The following is a 19,695-nucleotide window of genomic DNA, read 5'->3' on the forward strand; positions in this document are numbered from 1 at the left end:
CTTTACTAGATTATTATTTTTTTGGACCGCCATGTTGGAATGACGTCATTAGTGAGACCTGCGCGCGTGCACGCGCTCATAGACGCGCACGCGGGGGCGCGCGCACACACGCACACGGCTTTGAAAATGGCAAGCGGCGAAACCACCGACGGCGAGTCTGTTCAACAAGAACTTAATGACAGCTATAATAAAAGGTGTATTTTCTGTAAGATTGTAAACGGGGAAATAGACACTGAGCTGCTACACAGCGTGAGTGTTAAACTATCTTAAATGTTCCTCTATCTGATTATCCACATGTGAATCAAACCATAATGACTTAGCATAACACTAGCTGGCTAACTAGCACTGAGTGCAATGTGTGTGACTGGAGACTCATATTATCTTCTAGTCATTTCTTGATAGAGCCTTTCATAACAAGTCCTTTACTTATCAGTGACTGACAGGTGCAGCAACCCAGTCACTAAATGTTACATATATCATTGCTTGATGTGCAGAAGAGGAATTAGCGTATTATATTATATTCATTAGGTGTTGCTAAAGATTTAATGTAATTCTCCTGATCTGCTTGTGAACTTCATTCAGGTATTACTGCTGTACAATGCATTATATGGGAATAAAAACCACAGCTAATATTGGGGGAAATATATATAATAATGTATTTTCTTTTCAGTGCTACTATCTAAATTTCATTAAATCTTATTAAAGTGTCCAGTTTTCACACCAAACAATACCTCTTATACCTCAGCAATCTGCACATTACATTCAAAGAAATACATGCAGAATTCATACAGAAATGCATTCAAAATTATGGATTAGGTTATTTACTGTTATTGCTTACATTGTAAGAGACAAACAATCATTATACAGACAAAAAAAACAGAAGGTTTGTTTCCGATTAGCCATGAAGCACAAAACCCTTTAGAATCATCGTTATCTCTGACGGTCACGGAGCGCAGACCATCACCATATCAACAAATATACAATTTTCTTTGTTAAATACGAACAAGGCTAAAGCTGTTTAAATTGATGCTTCGATTATGTGGAGTGTCATACAAGTGTATGAGTTGTTACTAAAGAAATGATAGCTTATTAGAAGAAGTATAATTTGTTCTGGGAGCGAGCTCGCAACCTAAAACGCTCGTATCCTAAAATCATTTTTCCCATAAGAAATAAAGGAAATTCACTCGCATTCCACACGTCCATAAATACACATATAGACTAATTCTGAAGATATGGTAAGGGTAATTATTGTACAAATTATAACCCCTAACATCAGAAATGGAAAATATAAATAATTGGCAAATTGACTCAGACTTTACTTTTGAGGAGAGTCGTGGTACATCTTGGAAATCGTAGATATTGTACAATTTTGCAAGATCTGCCACACGCAAAACTTCGCGATAATTTCCTTTTTCATTTCTACGGTAATCATCTCCTTCTTCTTCCCATCTTTCTTAATCATCTTGGGGGCCATTGTCACAATACTATAAAGTACTGTTAACTTTACACTGCAGTGCAAAATGTCTATGAATAAACAATAGCGGTCACAACTCGACAAAGAACCACTAGTTACATGTGTGTTACGGAGGCACAAATCATTTTTAACTATGAATATTTATATGCAGGTTTTTGTATTTGCTACCCTTTTATTGGTTAGCGGTCAACTTTTTCTTTTTTCAGGATGAAGATACATCATGTTTCAGAGATATAAAACCGGGGGCTCCTCATCACTATCTTGTTGTGCCAACAAAACACATAGGGAATTGCAAATCACTTCGCAAGGAACATATACCGCTAGGTAAATACTTTCAGGGATACTGATTCTTTTTTTTAATCCGGACTCTGTAAAGTAGATCCAGTGCAATGTTACAATGTGCTTAGTTCTTTGTCTCTGCTATGTTTTTGCTTAGTGGAAAAATTGGTAGAGGCAGGGAAAGAAATACTTCAGAAGAACAGTATCACCGATTTAAACGATGTCAGGTAATTCGATCTCATTAAACATTTTGAATTTGTTTCGTAACACTGCTGGTAAAGTGGTGTTTCATACTGTACCCTTGTTTTTAGTATTCTGATTGTGTATTTTAGGTTTGGCTTTCACTGGCCTCCATTTCATTCTGTTGAACATCTGCATCTCCACGTGTTGGCACCTGCCAGTCAAATGGGCTTAATTTCTCGCTTCATCTACCGCCTAGACTCCTACTGGTTCATCACAGTAAGAATTCTGGCTAGATCATTTGCAGCTTGTTTTTGTGTATGTCCCAATGAAAAGTCTGTGATCAAGGTTAAAAAACTGCAGCTGTTTGTAGTAATAGTTCATTTATTTTGACATCAAGAAGGTAAATAGGCTACATATTTGTCCAAACGAAGTTTCTCGAAATTGTGTATTGTTATAGAATGAAAACCTCTTTTGTTTGCTAATGCTCAGGCAAAACGTTATGCTTTGCATTTGTCTAAGAGGCTTTCAGCTGATGCTGCTTCTCCCTTTAGTATGTTCTCACAGTACAGTCACTGTGCACAGATAATTGTTAACTAGACCAATTTCTTGTATTATCTTAAAAATGTAAACAGGATGATACATGTAAAACAGTAAAACTTTGTCAAGTTTCACATCCACTGCATGTGCACCACTCAGTTCACAATATGCAACATTTGTAAAAAAAATAAATAAATAAATAAATGTTCCATAGCAGTAAAGTTTTTTAATCCGTTACCCTGACAATTTCAGATAAGACTTGGGCTTGTGCCAAAATTTTCACTCCATGGAATTTGTGGAACGATTTGCGTATATCTTTTATATCGTATAAATATAAATAGTAGAATAGTGCTTTAAAAAACAATTTGCCACCTCACAGCTTCAGGGAAAATCCTGAGGTCTGGGTTTACTATTTTCCTCAAAAAGAAATATACGGGTAGGTGCTTTACTATGCCAAATTGCCTCTAGATGTAAATCGTATGAATGTGTGTGTGCATGGATCAGCGTCCAGGTTTAATCCCATCTTTTGCTCAGTTTTCCCTGGATAGGCTTTGGGTCCACAGTGACCCTTGACCCATATCAAAGCAGCTACAGAAGATGAATCAGTTGGAAGCTAGCAGTTTAAATGGTGCCTCACACATGGAAAACAGAACGTTGGAGTTTTTAGATTTTATGTAATAACAACACTGTACACCTTTTCAAGAGTTATTCTTAATCCATCTCTTAAAGACTAGTACACTTCATAGCAATCGTAGCACTGATTGTTCAGTGTTTGACTTTCTTTAGTGCTCAAGGACTACACCCCAAGCTCTGTGTCACTTTCACAATTAATGTTTCCAGTGTAGTCTTAAGTATTGTGCTGCTTAGTGCAGATTTTGTTTAATCTAGTATTACATTTGCTTTTATCACCTGCTTGCAACTGCTTGATACACTTGAATAGTTTCTAAATCCCCCTGTCACTTGCTTTGAAAATGAATATTGTAATTTCTGGGCTCTTCAGAGGTTCAAGATTTGAGTTTGAGACCTCGGTTCTAAAGTCTACACTCCCTTATTCTCACTCCCATTTAGTGTCAGCCGGGAAGTTACATTGATTTGTAGGGGTGTCGTATTACCAACGCACACTGCTCGATTACTGGAATACAATCATGGTTTAGAAGGAAGCCTTGTGGTAGAAAGCATTCTCAGGCTTTAAAATAGAAGAAAATTCAAGTTGTATCCCGTTCAAGACTTAAGCAGTGATAATCACGTTTAAAGGAATATTGTGATCACAAGTGAGAGTAACATATAAACCCTGTTCAATGTCTTGTGTTTTTATCTCTATATTACAGGCAGACCAGCTGCTCCAAAAACTGAACTCAATGGACGAATAAAAGAAGGGAAATGTCATATCACATTTACATTCACAATGTAAATGGAAAAGAGGTGCCTTCTGGTTCTGATTATTTTAGTCATTACCTTTGCATGTCAGCTTGTCTGTTTCTGCCAGACAAACAGTAAATCTGAAGATACTTTGAACTTTGAAATTACACTTATTTAGACTGTTATGTGGACAGTGTTTTTTTTTTTATCTTGTGAATGCCTGAAATAGTTTGGAATTTACATATCAGTCCCTGACAAAAGCATTTGTTAGTAATATTTATATCTGCCCGAATAACTACATAAAACTTCCTGTACTGGGATGAAATAACGGTACACTTCTATGTACACTATGATATTTGCATAGCATGTCATGCCCTCATATTTAGTAGCATGTGATGACTTCATTGGGCTTTTTTTTTTTAGTTTAATGCATTCCAATAAAGTCCACTTAGTTATCATCAACATTCCCTATTATTAATAAATACATTAAAAATGGCATGTTTATATCGTATTTGACCTCAAATGTGTCTTTTATCACTCTGTATGCTAAGAGACCCTATTTAACAATGGCAAATATATTAAATGAAATCATTCAAATGAAGTAAATATACTGCAGGGTTCATGTGTGATTTATTACCTTTTAAAAAACATAGTCATTCGGGTTGGCATTTTCAGTTTGAACTTAAAACATAGTATGTCATACCATGAAAGATTATAAAAGAACTATTGTTACATTATTCAGTCCTGCTGATTACTTAGCTGTTGTTCTGTTTCCCACGAGCTCTGTATACCTGTGTAATGCAAGAATGTGAATAATTTTATTGTATGTATAAAAAAAAATTATGAATGATATTAAACCGATTCTCAGAATGTATTTTTGGAAGTTGTAGTCTCTGTATCTGCGCAAACTCACTCATCCAGCGTGTATTCTTGCCCCCATTCCGTGTCCCCACGATTCGGTGTGACTGATCAGGATAAAGCAGTTACTGAAGATGAATGAATGAATGAATGAATGTGATGGGGTTTTTTTTCTTTCTAATTTCACAAATATTTGAACATTTTTAATTCACACAATTCTGATATCTTGGACAGCACATGGGCTTTAGATTACACACTGGCACTTTAATGCACCACTAAACCGAGTCCCCGCATGCAGCACACAATTGAAGCTTGAACTGAATTCACCCAGAGCACCACATTCTTAAAACCCGGGACACATCAAGCCGACGGGGGGAAACGCCGGGTGTTGTTGAGTGTTGGACGGCTTTAGTTGGTTTTTTTGTGGGTTCCGCACTGTTGGCTTTAGTCGGACGGCGTCAGCTGTTTTATCGGCTGATTCTGCGTGTCGCATCGCCGAGAAAGAGAACCAGGATTGGCTATTTATCTTAGCGAATGAGCACACGAGGAAAAAACGGAACTGACGAAAGCGGAGTCCAGACGGAACACACAGACACGTGTTATTCTATTAATGTATCACCTCATGTTGGGAGGAAGATTCCTTAAATAATAAGCATGGCTTTGTGGAGTGAAGATGTCGAGGACCAGCTAATCAGCATGATCCAGGAGAGGCCGCCACTGTACGACATTACACAGAAACTTTACGCCAACCGATCAGTGAAAGCTGGCCTCTGGCGTGAGATTGAAGACAAACTTGTTATATCAGGTAAGTTTTTCAAGTCAAGTCATGTCAGGATTTATTGTCATTCCAAATAAATACGGTGCAGTACAAAGTGAAACCAAACATCGTTTCCCCAGTGTGCAGCTGTGCAGCATTTAGTGCACGTGGATTTCCCATATGAATAATACAATACTGTACATGTAAACATTTGGTTCAATAAGAAGTGTGCAAACAGAGTTTTGTTTTCCAGTTGATGTGTGTTTGATTATTTGTATCCACTGTTAAAATTGTGTGTTACTCGCTATTTATTGATTAGGCAATTGTTTTGTTTTGGGAAACACTACAATGAGGTATTGAGCAAGATTTTACTATAAGTGGACTGCAGTTACTTGTGATGTAGTTACACAAAACATCAGTATAGATGTTAAATAACAATTCGATATAAAAAATATTACTTATATTACTACGTTTTCATATACATCCTCCTTGTATTGTTCGGGTGGTCGAGGTTGATATGGGTTTTTACAAATTGATTACTAATAAGTAATGATATACCTTTTAGTCAGTCTAACAGTCCTGCTTCATATGTACATACTATGTACTTAAGAAAGTGTATTATATTGTTGAATATTCAGTTACCAGCCTGTAAATAATTCCTTTTTTGAGTAACTTATAATCAGCACTGGTTGGCACTGCTTACCAGCCTGAATTTTTGTCTTACAGAGAAAGAGCTTAAGAAGCGGTGGGAATCTCTGAGAACGCAGTACATACGGTACAAGAAACTTGCACCTTCAGGAAGTTCAGGTGCACAGAGGACAGGCAGGCAACAATGGATCCTGGACCGGCTGCAGTTTTTGGAATCCCACACTAAAAGAAAAGAAACCAAATTCAACCTAGTTACCACGGTAATTCGTTTTTTGTTTGTTTTTGTGGGTTTTTTTTTTTTTTTTTTTTTTTTGAGTAAAAAGAAAAGCATTGCATTTATCTACTTTTATGTACTTACTGTAACTAGCTTTGGACCAATGCATCAACTAAAATGTAAAAACTAATTGGCAAGATATGGTCACTGATTATAAAGATGATGGATTCTACCGCTCTTTTCACATGCAGCCTTTCATATGTTAACTTCGTTTCATTCTGTCTTTGTCATTCAAAATGTTATATTATGTGCACCTGAATAAAGCCATTACAATCACACTGACTATACTAATGGTAGCTATTCACAATCAGCATTTCAGACCTCACTTCAAACACATATAGACCAACTTTCAGGCTTTTGCTTTGTTGTAGATAAGAATGCTTGTTGAATAGTTGTGACGACTGTTGTGACTGTGTATTTTTTTTATTTAGGAACCTTCATTTGCTAGTGATTCCAGTTCACCTTTGGGTAATACCACAAACACTGACACCCGGACCAGCACTTCTGAAGAACAATACTTATTTAAGTCTGAGAAAAGGTCCTGCAGTCCGCTGGGAGAAAGCAGCATCTTTGGACTAGAGTCTTCATCGATTATAGATGACCCTTTGCAAAGCACATTCAGCCAAGCAAGCAATCAGAGGCCTCGGAAGAAGCGTAGCAGGCAATCCCTGAACAACTCTGCCAATGACGAGTCATCCAATTTGCTGCGCACCATTGGCAGAACACTCGAAAAGTTAGCACATCAGGAGGAACACAATGATGCAATTGCAGCATATTGCAAAAACTTTGAGCACAGAATGCGGACACTTCCACCACATTTACTGCCACATTTTCAACATGAGGTGGACAACTGTCTCTACAAGTATTCAGTTGGACCACTGAATATAAAGACTGAAGATTAAAGGCTTCTCATAACATGATTATTAATGCATCATTCTATTGCATCTACAGAATCATATTTCTAAAGCAGCTCCTCTTTCGAATAGCACTAGCACATTTTCTATTGAGGAGAGCAACACTCAGTTTAGCATGTTGGACTCAACGTCCTGTCTTCCATTTTCCCACCTGTGCCAAAGTTACCTAACAATCTTGCACAGCTTCCTCGCCTCACTCGCACATCAGCAGGGTGCTCACTTTCCTCTGCACTCAGTGTGAGGTCCTTCCAGAGGTCAGCGGTAGTTCTCCTGATGTAATTCTCCACTCGGTATTAAAGAAATACATTGGGATTTATTGTAGAAAAGTTGCCATTTGGGCAATAATTATACAGAGATAGCATGAGAGTATCTAATTAACATTAAAGACAAACTACAGCTTTGGGAGTTAACTGTAAAAGTAAACTGTAAACATTAGCAGTTGTTAAATATAGCTAAATCCTATTGTGTTGGAAAAACTGGTGTAGAAATGATATGCATTAGGAAGTCTGCATTAAACTTTTTATAAAAAAAAAAAAAATGAAATAATTTGTTTGCTTTAAGAAAGAATAAACAGACTGACACGCTAAACTTCTACCATATTTGGAAAAACATGAGGTGTACATGCACACCGTCACATGGCTTCGAGAGTAGAGAAAAAAAACAGGCTAAGTGTTAACAGATCAACATTAATGTACATGTAGATCAGGGATGGGCAAACTTTTTGACCCACGGGCCACAATGGGTTCTAAAATTTGACAGAGGGGCCGGGTCATACATATATACATACATACATACACACACATACATATACAGTGAGGAAAATAAGTATTTGAACACCCTGCTATTTTGCAAGTTCTCCCACTTAGAAATCATGGAGGGGTCTGACATTTTCATCATAGGTGCATGTCCACTGTGAGAGACATAATCTAAAAAAAATCACAATGTATGATTTTTTAACTATTTATTTGTATGATACAGCTGCAAATAAGTATTTGAACACCTGAGAAAGTCAATGTTAATATTTGGTACAGTAGCTTTTGTTTGCAATTACAGAGGTAAAACGTTTCCTGTAGTTTTTCACCAGGTTTGCACACACTGCAGGAGGGATTTTAGCCCACTCCTCCACACAGATCTTCTCTAGATCAGTCAGGTTTCTGGCTTGTCGCTGAGAAACACGGAGCTTGAGCTCCCTCCAAAGATTCTCTATTGGGTTTAGTTCTGGAGACTGGCTAGGCCACGCCAGAACCTTGATATGCTTCTTACAGAGCCACTCCTTGGTTATCCTGGCTGTGTGCTTCGGGTCATTGTCATGTTGGAAGACCCAGCCTCGACCCATCTTCAATGCTCTAACTGAGGAAAGGAGGTTGTTCCCCAAAATCTCGCAATACATGGCCCCGGTCATCCTCTCCTTAATACAGTGCAGTCGCCCTATCCCATGTGCAGAAAAACACCCCCAAAGCATGATGCTACCACCCCCATGCTTCACAGTAGGGATGGTGTTCTTGGGATGGTACTCATCATTCTTCTTCCTCCAAACACGTTTAGTGGAATTATGACCCAAAAGTTCTATTTTGGTCTCATCTGACCACATGACTTTCTCCCATGACTCCTCTGGATCATCCAAATGGTCATTGGCAAACTTAAGACGTGCCTGGACATGTGCTGGTTTAAGCAGGGGAACCTTCCTTGCCATGCATGATTTCAAACCATGACGTCTTAGTGTATTACCAACAGTAACCTTGGAAACGGTGGTCCCAGCTCTTTTCAGGTCATTGACCAGCTCCTCCCGTGTAGTTCTGGGCTGATTTCTCACCTTCCTTACGATCATTGAGACCCCACGAGGTGAGATCTTGCATGGAGCCCCCAGTCCGAGGGAGATTGACAGTCATGTTTAGCTTCTTCCATTTTCTAATGATTGCTCCAACAGTGGACCTTTTTCTTACCAAGCTGCTTGGCAATTTCCCCGTAGCCCTTTCCAGCCTTGTGGAGGTGTACAATTTTGTCTCTAGTGTCTTTGGACAGCTCTTTGGTCTTGGCCATGTTAGTAGTTGGATTCTTACTGATTGTATGGGGTGGACAGGTGTCTTTATGCAGCTAACAACCTCAAACAGGTGCATCTAATTTAGGATAATAAATGTAGTGGAGGTGGACATTTTAAAGGCAGACTAACAGGTCTTTGAGGGTCAGAATTCTAGCTGATAGACAGGTGTTCAAATACTTATTTGCAGCTGTATCATACAAATAAATAGTTTAAAAATCATACATTGTGATTTCTGGATTAATTTTTTTTTTAGATTATGTCTCTCACAGTGGACATGCACCTACGATAACAATTTCAGACCCCTCCATGATTTCTAAGTGGGAGAATTTGCAAAATAGCAGGGTGTTCAAATACTTATTTTCCTCACTGTGTATATATATATATATATATATATATATATATATATATATATATATATATATATATATATATATATATGTATATATATATATATATTACATTAGAGATTTGGCAAATTCAGTTTTATCAAGTGCCAGAAGATCAACTTTTATTTTTATTTATTTTTTTGCCAGTGCATCAATAAACACAGCAGAAAAACTCAAGTTCAGTTTCAGTAGGAACAGTGTTGTTGAACTCCTTATTTTGCCAGTTCATTAAAGTCTGGAGTAAGTTTTGTTGTGGCAATTCTCAGGATAGATCCAAGGTGTTTGTCAGAAACTGTCGCAGTTTTTAAAGAGTATCAGATTACGCGAACAACGTCAATGGAGCTGAAGTGCGACATCTTTAGGAGAAACGTGGGCATTACATGGGAAAGGTAAATTGAACAATGTTTACCTGTACCTATTTTAATAGAATTTGGTCACGTTCGGCGGGCCGGATTAATAAACCCAACGGGCCGTGTGTGGCCCGCGGGCCGTAGTTTGCCCATGTCTGATGTAGATGATCATTTATGTGTAAAACTAGCCATAGTGACTTAGCATTTCATTAGCTAGAACGAACACTGACTGGAATGTTTTTTTGTTTTTGTTTTTTCGACTGGAGAATTGTATAACCTCGATTAATTTCATGCTAGTGCCTTAATGCTAGCTGTCAGTGAGTCTACAATTATCTCATTTACCTTAAGGTAAAAGGGCTACAATAGCGGATCTTGTGGATCTCCAAGAACAGAAGGCTAAGGCTGCAGTGGGGTAGGGCTCAGCTAAACTATACAGCTGAAAATAGGAAAAGTATGATGTGTACACTTTGGCCCTGTTAACACCTGGTTTGAATGACGGTCAGTTTGAGTACTGTTGCCGATTGTGTGCATCTCTGGGGCAGTGAATGAATTTTATGAAGTGCACAACGTGGTCTGTTTTTTACTTTTTTTTTCAGAGCTCTGTTTTATAGATTAAAGCAGTGACAAAAGCAAAAATATTCTGTTCACTTTTTTAAAATTTTATATTTAACTGCTTCTCCATGGCCTCACCGAACTCCTCCCAGGCCCGAGTTTTTGCCTCCACAACCACCCGGGCTGCAGTTCGCTTGGCCTGCCGGTACCCGTCAGCTGCCTCAGGAGTCCCACAAATCCAAATCCGAGGCCATGGTCCTTAGTCGGAAAAGGGTGGCTTGCCCACTTCAGGTTGGTGGAGAGTTCCTGCCGCAAGTGGAGGAGTTTAAGTATCTTGGGGTTTTGTTCACGAGTGAGGGAAGGGTGGAACGGGAGATTGACAGACGGATCGGTGCAGCTTCTGCAGTAATACAGTCGATGTACCGGTCTTTCGTGGTGAAGAAAGAGCTGAGCCGCAAGGCGAAACTCTTGATTTACCGGTCAATCTACGTTCCTACTCTCACCTATGGTCATGAGCTCTGGGTCATGACCGAAAGGACAAGATCCCGGATACAGGCGGCCGAAATGTGCTTTCTCCGCACGGTGGCTGGGCGATCCCTTAGAGATAGGGTGAGAAGCTTGGTCACTCGGGAGGAGCTCAGAGTAAAGCCGCTGCTCCTCCACATCGAGAGGGGTCAGCTGAGGTGGCTCGGGCATCTGTTCCGGATGCCTCCTGGACGCCTTCCTGGGAGACTATGTCTCCCGGCTGGCCTGGGAACGCCTCGGTGTCCCCCCGGAAGAGCTGGAAGAAGTGTCTAGGAAGAGGGAAGTCTGGGCATCTCTGCTTAGACTGCTGCCCCCGCGACCCGGCCTCGGATAAGCGGGAGAAGATGATATGGTATGGTATATTTAACTGCTGTGAAAACCATTGTTTCTTAATGTATTGATGAATGTACTTTAGGTTTGGCTTTTACTGGCCTACATTTCATTCTGTTCCACATCTGCACCTCAATGTGTTGGCACCTTCTAGTCAAATAGGCTTTATGTCTGGCTTCTACCAGATAGACTCCTGCTGGTTTATCACAAGGAGCCTGCTGAACAGATGATGGATCATTCAAACTGCTGGATGATTCTAAATCTAGCATGTCTCTTATCATACAGCAAAGGTTTTTGTTTTAGTTCTCCTTTGAAATAGGGTAAAAGAAATGGTTTCAGTTTCCTGTATGTCAAGCAGCACTGGGCTCTTTATAGGGAAACAGTGGCTCCTTCTGTGCAGAGTGGTTTTACTGCTGATTATCTGTAGGCAGCCATAATGTTTACAGAAGTGGTCTGTTGAAGCTTCATTTAATTTGACTCTAGGAAGTAAATTGTATGTATATTTTGACAAAAGTAGTTAAATCTGCTCAACGAGTTGGTCAGTGGGCTCAAATTTATCACACAGGCTTGTTATTGTGATTTGGGATAGAATGAAAAGCTCTTTTGTTTTGCTTCTGCTCAGTGAAAATACAGAGGCTACAATTCATATTTGCGAAAAAAAAAAAAAAGGCTTTTCAGCTGATGCAGCTTTTTGCTTTAGTAGCTTCCCACAGTATATTGTATATTTTGGATGATGGGTTTAATAATCTATTATACTGTGCACAAAAAATTAGCAATAATTTAACCAGACCTTTTTTTTTTTTTTTTTTTTTTTTGCATTATCTGAAAACCTGAAAAGGATGTACACATGTGCCAATTATTCTGTCAGAGTTTTTACAGGCATTGCATTTGTAGAGCTGATCTCACTTCAAAACATGAAGTATGCGGAAAAAATAAGTAGTTTCTGTGGTGCTAATAAAAAATGCTAGTGGTAATGATCTCATCTCCAGACCTGTCTAGACTGTTATTTCCTTCACCCAGTCTTCATCACAAATAACAGACATAGATTATGGTTGAGCTTTTATATCATGGCAGTTGCCTAATCTTTTAATAATTTGTAGAGAAATGCTAAGCAAAAGTTGTCTGTGATGATTTAAAACGTTTTATAGAACTGTAAAGAGAATTATAAGGTTTTCTTTATTCTGAAAGGTGGGATTTTAAAAGACAGCTGTGAGACACAGCTCATAGCATTGATACCTCAGATGTAGGTGAACTGGCTACACTAAATTGTATGTGATGCAAAGGACTGATGTTCTGTCCAGGGTTATTTTCACCTCATACTCAATGTTCCTGGAAATAAGCAACCCAAACAAGGATAAAGCTGAAGATCGATGAATAATTCATGCTAGCTGTCCAAATGCTGCCACTCAAAAAGAGCAGAGGTAATATTTTGTTTTTAACAGTGCAATACACTGCACATGCTTATTCACAACTTCTTTTAACTGATCCACTAAAGCCTGCATTAAAGTCCTCTCAATCCATTTAGAGTCAACCAGGAAGTAGCACTGATTTCTAAAGGTGTCATATTACCAACACGCACTGCTCTATTACTGGAAGAAAAAAAATCATTGTGGCTGAAGAGATAATACTCGAGCATTTCATATTTCATAAACTGAGTGGTGGTCATCATTATAGAAGTGAAAAAAAAACAACTAAAACCCATGCACAGTGTTTGTGTGATTCTGTCTATATTACAGGCTGACCAATTGCTCCGAAAGAAACTCTATGGACTTAGAATAGTAATATCACAATATCTTTCCATCACGAATGCAAATGGATTGACTGAGTGCTTCAGAAAAACAGGTGAAGCTGAATGTTTCTAGGGTATGTTTTTTTTTTTTTACTCTAAAAAATGAATTTTAAATTAAATGCTTGAGAATAATGTGTGTACATCGGCCCTTGACAAGTATGATTTTATCAAGTAACTATGTCTGCCTGAACAGATAGGGGAAAAAGATTGTTATATTTGATTAGTTTATTTGCTATTTTGATTATAATGCATATCAGTAAATTATACGCCCCGTTTTCTTTTTAAATCAGACTTTTACAAATGTTAGCATAAGCTAAACCGATTTCTGCAAAAAATCTACTAAATTCTATACTCAGGTGTGTCAAGGGGTGAAAGCCAATAACCTGTAAATTACTCAGTGCAGGCTTGCTACAGCATACATTATTGTATATAGTATATTTCGTATGACAGTACTTATATTAAAAGTTCATTTATTCATTCATTCTCTCCTGCTTATCCATAATTCGGGTCGCGGGGGCAGCAGTCTAAGCAGGCCCCCGCCTTCGACTGCTGCCCAATCCTCACAGCACCGTCCCTTACGGTCCCTCCTGCAGGTGGTGAGCCCACGGGAAGGCGGCCCCACGTCACTCTGACGTCACGGGCCTTGATAATGCCCTCGTAAGGGACCCCCGGAGCATAGAGGGTTAAGGGCCTTACTCAAGGGCCCAAGAGTGGCAGCCTGGCGATACCGGGCTTGAACCCCAGACCTTCCGATCGGCAACCCAGCGCCTTAACCGCTGGAGCCACCACTCCCCCTCATATTAAAAGTTGTTTTTATTTAATATTAATCATGGTACAAAAAACCAAACTATTTTTCAAACAATTTTCAAGCAGAGATCAGACATCACTTAAATTACATGAATCTATGATTCATATGTTGATCAGATGTTTGTTGGAGGAAAAAAATATGACCTCTTTATTTTGTTGTTAATTGTTTACAAGTCTGAAACAGTAATTTTCAAAGTCTTTGTTTTTGGAATTAGGGTTAGCACATGTTAACCCTAACCCTTATCACACTTGTGGTTCACAACCTTAATTAATTGGTGTATCCTATAATATAAGTAGCTCAGCTTCACATGATGGAGTACAAGATATGACTACGTGCTCCTGGCAATCGTCAACCTTATGTAATGAAGCATATTACATTTATATTTTTTAAAGGCATGCTGGCAAAATTTTTACGAATCATGGGTTTTCATAACACCTGGCTGCTGTACGCTCACCTGAGCGCTGTTTATAGATGATGTACCTCTGTATTGCAAGACTGTAAATGGTCTCCCAAGAAAAAACATTAGACCTAGAATATATCTCTAGTAGTAAGATTCCTAATAAATGAATAAATAATGATACTCTTAGTGAATCCATATTTATTGTATGTCCTTTTAATTATTTATATAAAAATTTTTGAAAAAGCACTTTGAATTTCTGTTGCGTTCACAAAGTGCTATAAATAAAATTGACATTGAATTGGTTATCAATATGATTATTTGTTTAATCATTTTTTTCATTGTCTAGTACATCAATATAATTTTGTTTCCAGTCAAACCAACCAGTGTTTTAATATTATGTAATACAGTATAGTAATAAATAATTTAGATATGGTATTCATGTTAATGTTCTAAATCTGCTCGTAGTTTTAATAAATAAAGCCTAGATAGATAGATAGATAGATAGATAGATAGATAGATAGATAGATAGATAGATAGATAGATAGATAGATAGATAGATAGATTTATTGATTTCTTCTTTTTCTTCTTTTTCTTCTTTCGGCTTCTCTCATTAGGGGTCGCCACAGCGGATCATCCGTCTCCATACTCACCTGTCCTCTACATCTGCCTCTTTCAACCAATGTCCTCCCTCACCACATCCATAAACCTCCTCCTTGGTCTTCCTCTTTTCCACCTTCCTGGTGGCTCCATCCTCACCATTCTCCTACCGATATACCCCCATGTCCTTCCTCTGCTGTTATGTTTATGGACAAATTAGTATTTTCTTATTTTTAATCCATGTAAATATTATAAAACTAATAATAAAACTGGCCTTAAAACATGCTTCAACTCCAACTAAAGTGCAGCTGACCTGTTTTTTTATAAAGATGCATTAACAGTGTTAGCAAAGGGGTTTGAGGCCACGGGGTGCCATAGAAATATTTTTCATTGCATTTTCTATTTTCTAAGCAAACAGCAGAAGGCTCTAAAAATGACATACTGCTCATTTAAAACATGTCACTGAGTTAAGTTCACTCAAGGATACCAGAATCTGAGCATTGCTGCAACTGTGAACTCACTCAGAGAAAAGCAGAGGATACTGGATGATACTCAATTGTGTGTAATGCAATAAACTAAAGTCTTACTACATGATTAATCATTATCAATCATTTGTATTTTAACAATTGCTTATGGAAAAAGTGTGATTAGCACTCGATTATCTTTCCCTTGCCACAGCATCTCCCCTTCGAAATGGACTTGCCCTTGTTTCCGTGCCCGGAGCAGCAGTCCCACCAACTTGTTTGAAATGGAGACATAATGTTCAAACAGCTTGCCAAACTCAATTTCCCGTCTCCCATCTTCTCGCCTGTGCCCAAGTTCTCTAATGATCTGGCACAGCTCTGACACCTCTTCGCCGATGTGAGATTGAGCTTCCGTCCCTCTGCGCTCAGTGTGAGAACCCTCCCGCGGTCGACCATAGTCCGTCTGACTCCACACGGGGCGAAAGGCCATCACCTCAACACTAGTAAATGGATTGTGTTTCTGATAATCCTTATGATCTTCAGACCATTTCTGCCAGGTCTGTGTTAGTCCTTTCACTGAAGCGGCTTCATCTCCTTGGCTTATTGATTGCTTGTCTGTCTCCATGTTGTGCTTTATAACATCTCTGTGTTGGATTGACACACACAGGGAGTGGCAGTGTTTGGGTTCACGTGTCACTTACAGGACATCAAGGGGATCCAACTACAGCAAACCTATGAATATTTTAATAGAAGTACAAACAAAGTTAACCTGCTGTACCTGTCCTCAAGTTAAGCAACAATCATTTTTTTAAAGCTTGAAAACATGCATTATAAAAGATCTTAGAATAAGTGGTGGACGAGGTATGCCATTCCTATACAAATACCCAAAGGGAGTATTAAATAATACTCCAGTATAGTCCCTACTTTTACATTACAAGTAAAAGTATAAAAGTACTTGCTCTTGAGTGTGCTTAAGTAAAAGTACTGATATAACAACTATATTTAATTTATATATCAAACATTTTAATGCTTCATTCTCCTGCACAGCTTTCCTTTATAAAGACAGAGATTTCTAATGTTTCAAAGTGGCAGTTCCTTTATGCCTTACAAACTCTCAAGAACCACAGGGTTACGCTCATGATCCTGCATCATTTAACAGTTTTTTCATTTAGTGAAGGAAAAGAAATAAGGCATTATGCATGAAAATATAGTAAAGAAAACGTTTCCCAGAATGAAAGTACACTACAATTCTTCAGAAAAAGTAGAAAATAACAACTTACAACTACTATTATACACTATTATATAACATTATTATTATTATTAGACACTATTATATAACATTAGTGCACATGATAACCTTTAGTTTTTTCCTATATTTTACCTATATATATATATATATATATATATATATATATATATATATATATATATATATATATATATATATATATATATATATATATTACCTTCTGAAGTAGGGAATGCATGAGTACATTTTTTACCCAGTTATGGGCAATAAGGGCAGAAGACATCTGTTTAATGAGCATGTTTCATATTAAGACCTAAGTTGAGTTTGATAAAACATTTAACTTCACGGCACTGCACAAAAGTCTGTATTTTATAATAACATCAATAAATTAATCTTTTTGTAGGTTTCGGTATTTTTAAAGATAAACATTACTGTACTCACGTTCCTCATGAGCTGCATCAGAATCCTTACCATCATGCAGCTGTAGTGGTATACTGACTCCGCCAGTGTTTCGCTCAACACTGAGCACAACTGTTAATAAGTAAACACAGTTACATTCACAATACGTTTTATACGTTTAATTTTATTCATAATTTCACGTCACTTTACTCTACTTATCCATTGCGAGTCGACGACAGCTAGGAACTGTATTTAGGAAGGTAGCGTTGCCTGCCGGACTGTTTTGATAGGTGCATTAAGACATGGCGCTGCACTGTGGAAAAACATGCCGGCAGTATTTATTACATTTAGCACACGACAATGTGGACTTCAGATTACCGGTATGTCATGCTAAAACTCGTTACGATCATAACCTCTTATTGTTTTTGACGAATAAGTTTTTATTTGATCAATACAGACTGTGGTACACTGTAAACATCCTTTTAGAAAGCGATGATTCGGCTGATGATTGCTTATCAGAAGTGATCAAACAATCGAAGTATATAAATGCGTTTATAATCGTTGTTTGTTTGTTTGTTTTAGGAGATCAGATCTTTGCTATCACTTGTGGGTCGGCAGTGTGTTCCAACAGAAACCTTCAACGAGACGGTAAAAACAACCAATATACCCTTAACATAAGATATTTATTATCAGGATTTATAGCTGTGTGAAATCGATGAGGTCATCTCGCACTTTAAAATAGAACCTAAAATGGAAGATTATGGCTTATCTAATTATACAGGGAAATGGCATGCATTGCTGTCAGATCTGTCTACAATATTTTTTATTTGCTTCTGGCTTTTTAAAGCTTTTCACTTAACAAACCAATGTGTGATTTCTTTTTCTTCTTCACCCCTTTAGTCACCCTTTTGGCGCCTACATGGTCTATCAGAGAATGACGTGAGGAGTGTTATGGCAAGAACAGTTTGTGCCAAGTAGGTGTGAGTGATACTGAGCAGACAAACTAATCAGGAATTGTTTTCCAGACAAAGAATAAGCATATGGAATAAATCATATACTGTACATTACTGTAGCTCAGTGGGTTTGGTTTTGTGCTGGTGATTGAAACATTTTGTTAAAATCTAAGGCCTGCCAGTAAGGCTCATTACCCTCAAATGTTTATCTGGATCCTTGGATGGTTCCACATTACTTCTAGTGTGCTTTGAAAAAAGTGTTTTCCTTTTTGTTCTGTTTGTTCTGCTGTCCCCCAAAGTTCAATTTTGGCTCATTTACTTTGTTGCATTTATATCTCCCCCTTTTTCAGCTTATAAAATCCTCTAAATTTAAGTGAACCTTTTTTATGTGGATAATCCACACATTTATATAAATTTAAAAAGGGTCAGAATTTGCAGACTACTATGTTATTAATCTCTATATCTGAGATGAAACCATTGCTTTCCTATTTCTCGCTGTGCGCAGTAATAAGACAAGCCTAAAGTCTTGCTAACTGGCCCCCCTCAACAGGAGAAAGCCTAGGAGTTATATGTAACAGTCTTACCATTTTATCTATATGGCCACAATAATCCAAAAAACTAAGTTTTTTCCCAATACTTTCTCATATATGATCCTTCTCTGTGGCTGATAAACTGATTTATTATTTTGTTTTCTCCATGAACTCATTACTTTAATGGGCTTCTTGCTGGGCCGAATAAGTCCACAACAAATAAATAGCAATAAAAAAAAATAAATAAAAAATTAACAGTTAGAATCCTGACCGGCTGCCATCAGACATAATAATTGCCTGCTGAATGTATAATAATTATTTTTAATGGAGTAGTTGAGATTATATTTGTATTATTATTTATACATGTTTATTGTTTTTATGTAAAGTTCACAGAGAGGCCATTTTGAAAGTAAAATAAATTTGTATTTAAATGGTAATATAAGAGTTGGTATCACTATGCTGTAGCTATAATATGAAAATCTTTTAGCTAGAATATTGCTGTGCCTATTTTACTTCACGTTTAGGTCTGCATTTGAGCTTTGGGGTCATGGAAGAACTGTCTCTGAACTGAAGTCTTCAGTACTGGAGTATCCCACAGAGCACATGGTGGGTGCCAACTGATTAACTACTAATTTTAAGATGTGTAAAAAAAAAAATATATATATATATATATATATATATATGTGTGTGTGTGTGTGTGTTCCTTACTAACTTGTATGCATTGTGTGCACATAGACACCTTTTCTTCAACAAAAATCAACATACAAGATTAATGTCTACACTTTCAACAAGACATTACTGTTCACAGACAGAATAGAGAAGATAGACGTAAGTATATATTTTTTATTTCATTTGTGTTGGATAGGTTTATTTAAGGGTATTAATACTCATATTAGTTTATATTTATAACTTTGGAAAAAAACTATAGGGCAATGTCTTAATTAAAATTTATGTTAAATATCCTGTCTCTACAGTGTTTTTTATTTTCTGGCAAAATTAAGTAATTGGACAGACAATATATCATCTGTCCCTCCACAGG

General features: G+C 37.6%; 3 protein-coding genes and 1 long non-coding RNA gene across 4 annotated transcripts in view; 3 read left to right on the top strand and 1 right to left on the bottom strand.

The window, feature by feature from the left end:
- The first annotated feature begins 50 nt into the window (after positions 1-50).
- hint3 (histidine triad nucleotide binding protein 3) lies at positions 51-4,689 on the top strand. Its single transcript, XM_083542515.1, has 5 exons — positions 51-249; positions 1,681-1,798; positions 1,911-1,980; positions 2,086-2,212; positions 3,802-4,689. The coding sequence occupies exons 1-5, from the start codon at positions 127-129 to the stop codon at positions 3,841-3,843; spliced, it is 480 nt and encodes a 159-aa protein (XP_083398641.1). The 5' UTR covers positions 51-126; the 3' UTR covers positions 3,844-4,689.
- Positions 4,690-4,812: 123 nt separating this feature from the next.
- On the top strand, positions 4,813-7,292 carry LOC310726718 (uncharacterized protein). Its single transcript, XM_083542501.1, has 3 exons — positions 4,813-5,495; positions 6,174-6,355; positions 6,801-7,292. The coding sequence occupies exons 1-3, from the start codon at positions 5,345-5,347 to the stop codon at positions 7,269-7,271; spliced, it is 804 nt and encodes a 267-aa protein (XP_083398627.1). The 5' UTR covers positions 4,813-5,344; the 3' UTR covers positions 7,272-7,292.
- Positions 7,293-13,466: 6,174 nt separating this feature from the next.
- Positions 13,467-17,421, bottom strand: LOC310726739. The gene is made up of 3 exons (XR_014533825.1): positions 17,216-17,421; positions 14,046-16,257; positions 13,467-13,708 (listed from the first exon to the last, which is right to left on the bottom strand). It is a non-coding gene; the product is annotated as an uncharacterized lncRNA (long non-coding RNA).
- The window catches only part of trmt11 (tRNA methyltransferase 11 homolog), a 20,988-nt gene continuing 18,707 nt past the window's right edge, over positions 17,415-19,695 (top strand). Inside the window, exons 1-6 of the mRNA XM_083542528.1 lie at positions 17,415-17,553; positions 17,756-17,821; positions 18,074-18,147; positions 19,181-19,262; positions 19,392-19,484; position 19,695. The exon at position 19,695 is cut by the window's right edge and continues 134 nt beyond it. Of these exons, the coding sequence (XP_083398654.1) occupies positions 17,476-17,553; positions 17,756-17,821; positions 18,074-18,147; positions 19,181-19,262; positions 19,392-19,484; position 19,695 (394 nt within the window). The 5' untranslated portion in view covers positions 17,415-17,475. The remainder of the gene's footprint in view (positions 17,554-17,755; positions 17,822-18,073; positions 18,148-19,180; positions 19,263-19,391; positions 19,485-19,694) is intronic.

Source organism: Silurus aristotelis (assembly GCF_946808225.1).
Source record: "Silurus aristotelis genome assembly, chromosome: 1".
NCBI classification, from domain to species: Eukaryota; Metazoa; Chordata; class Actinopteri; order Siluriformes; family Siluridae; genus Silurus; species Silurus aristotelis.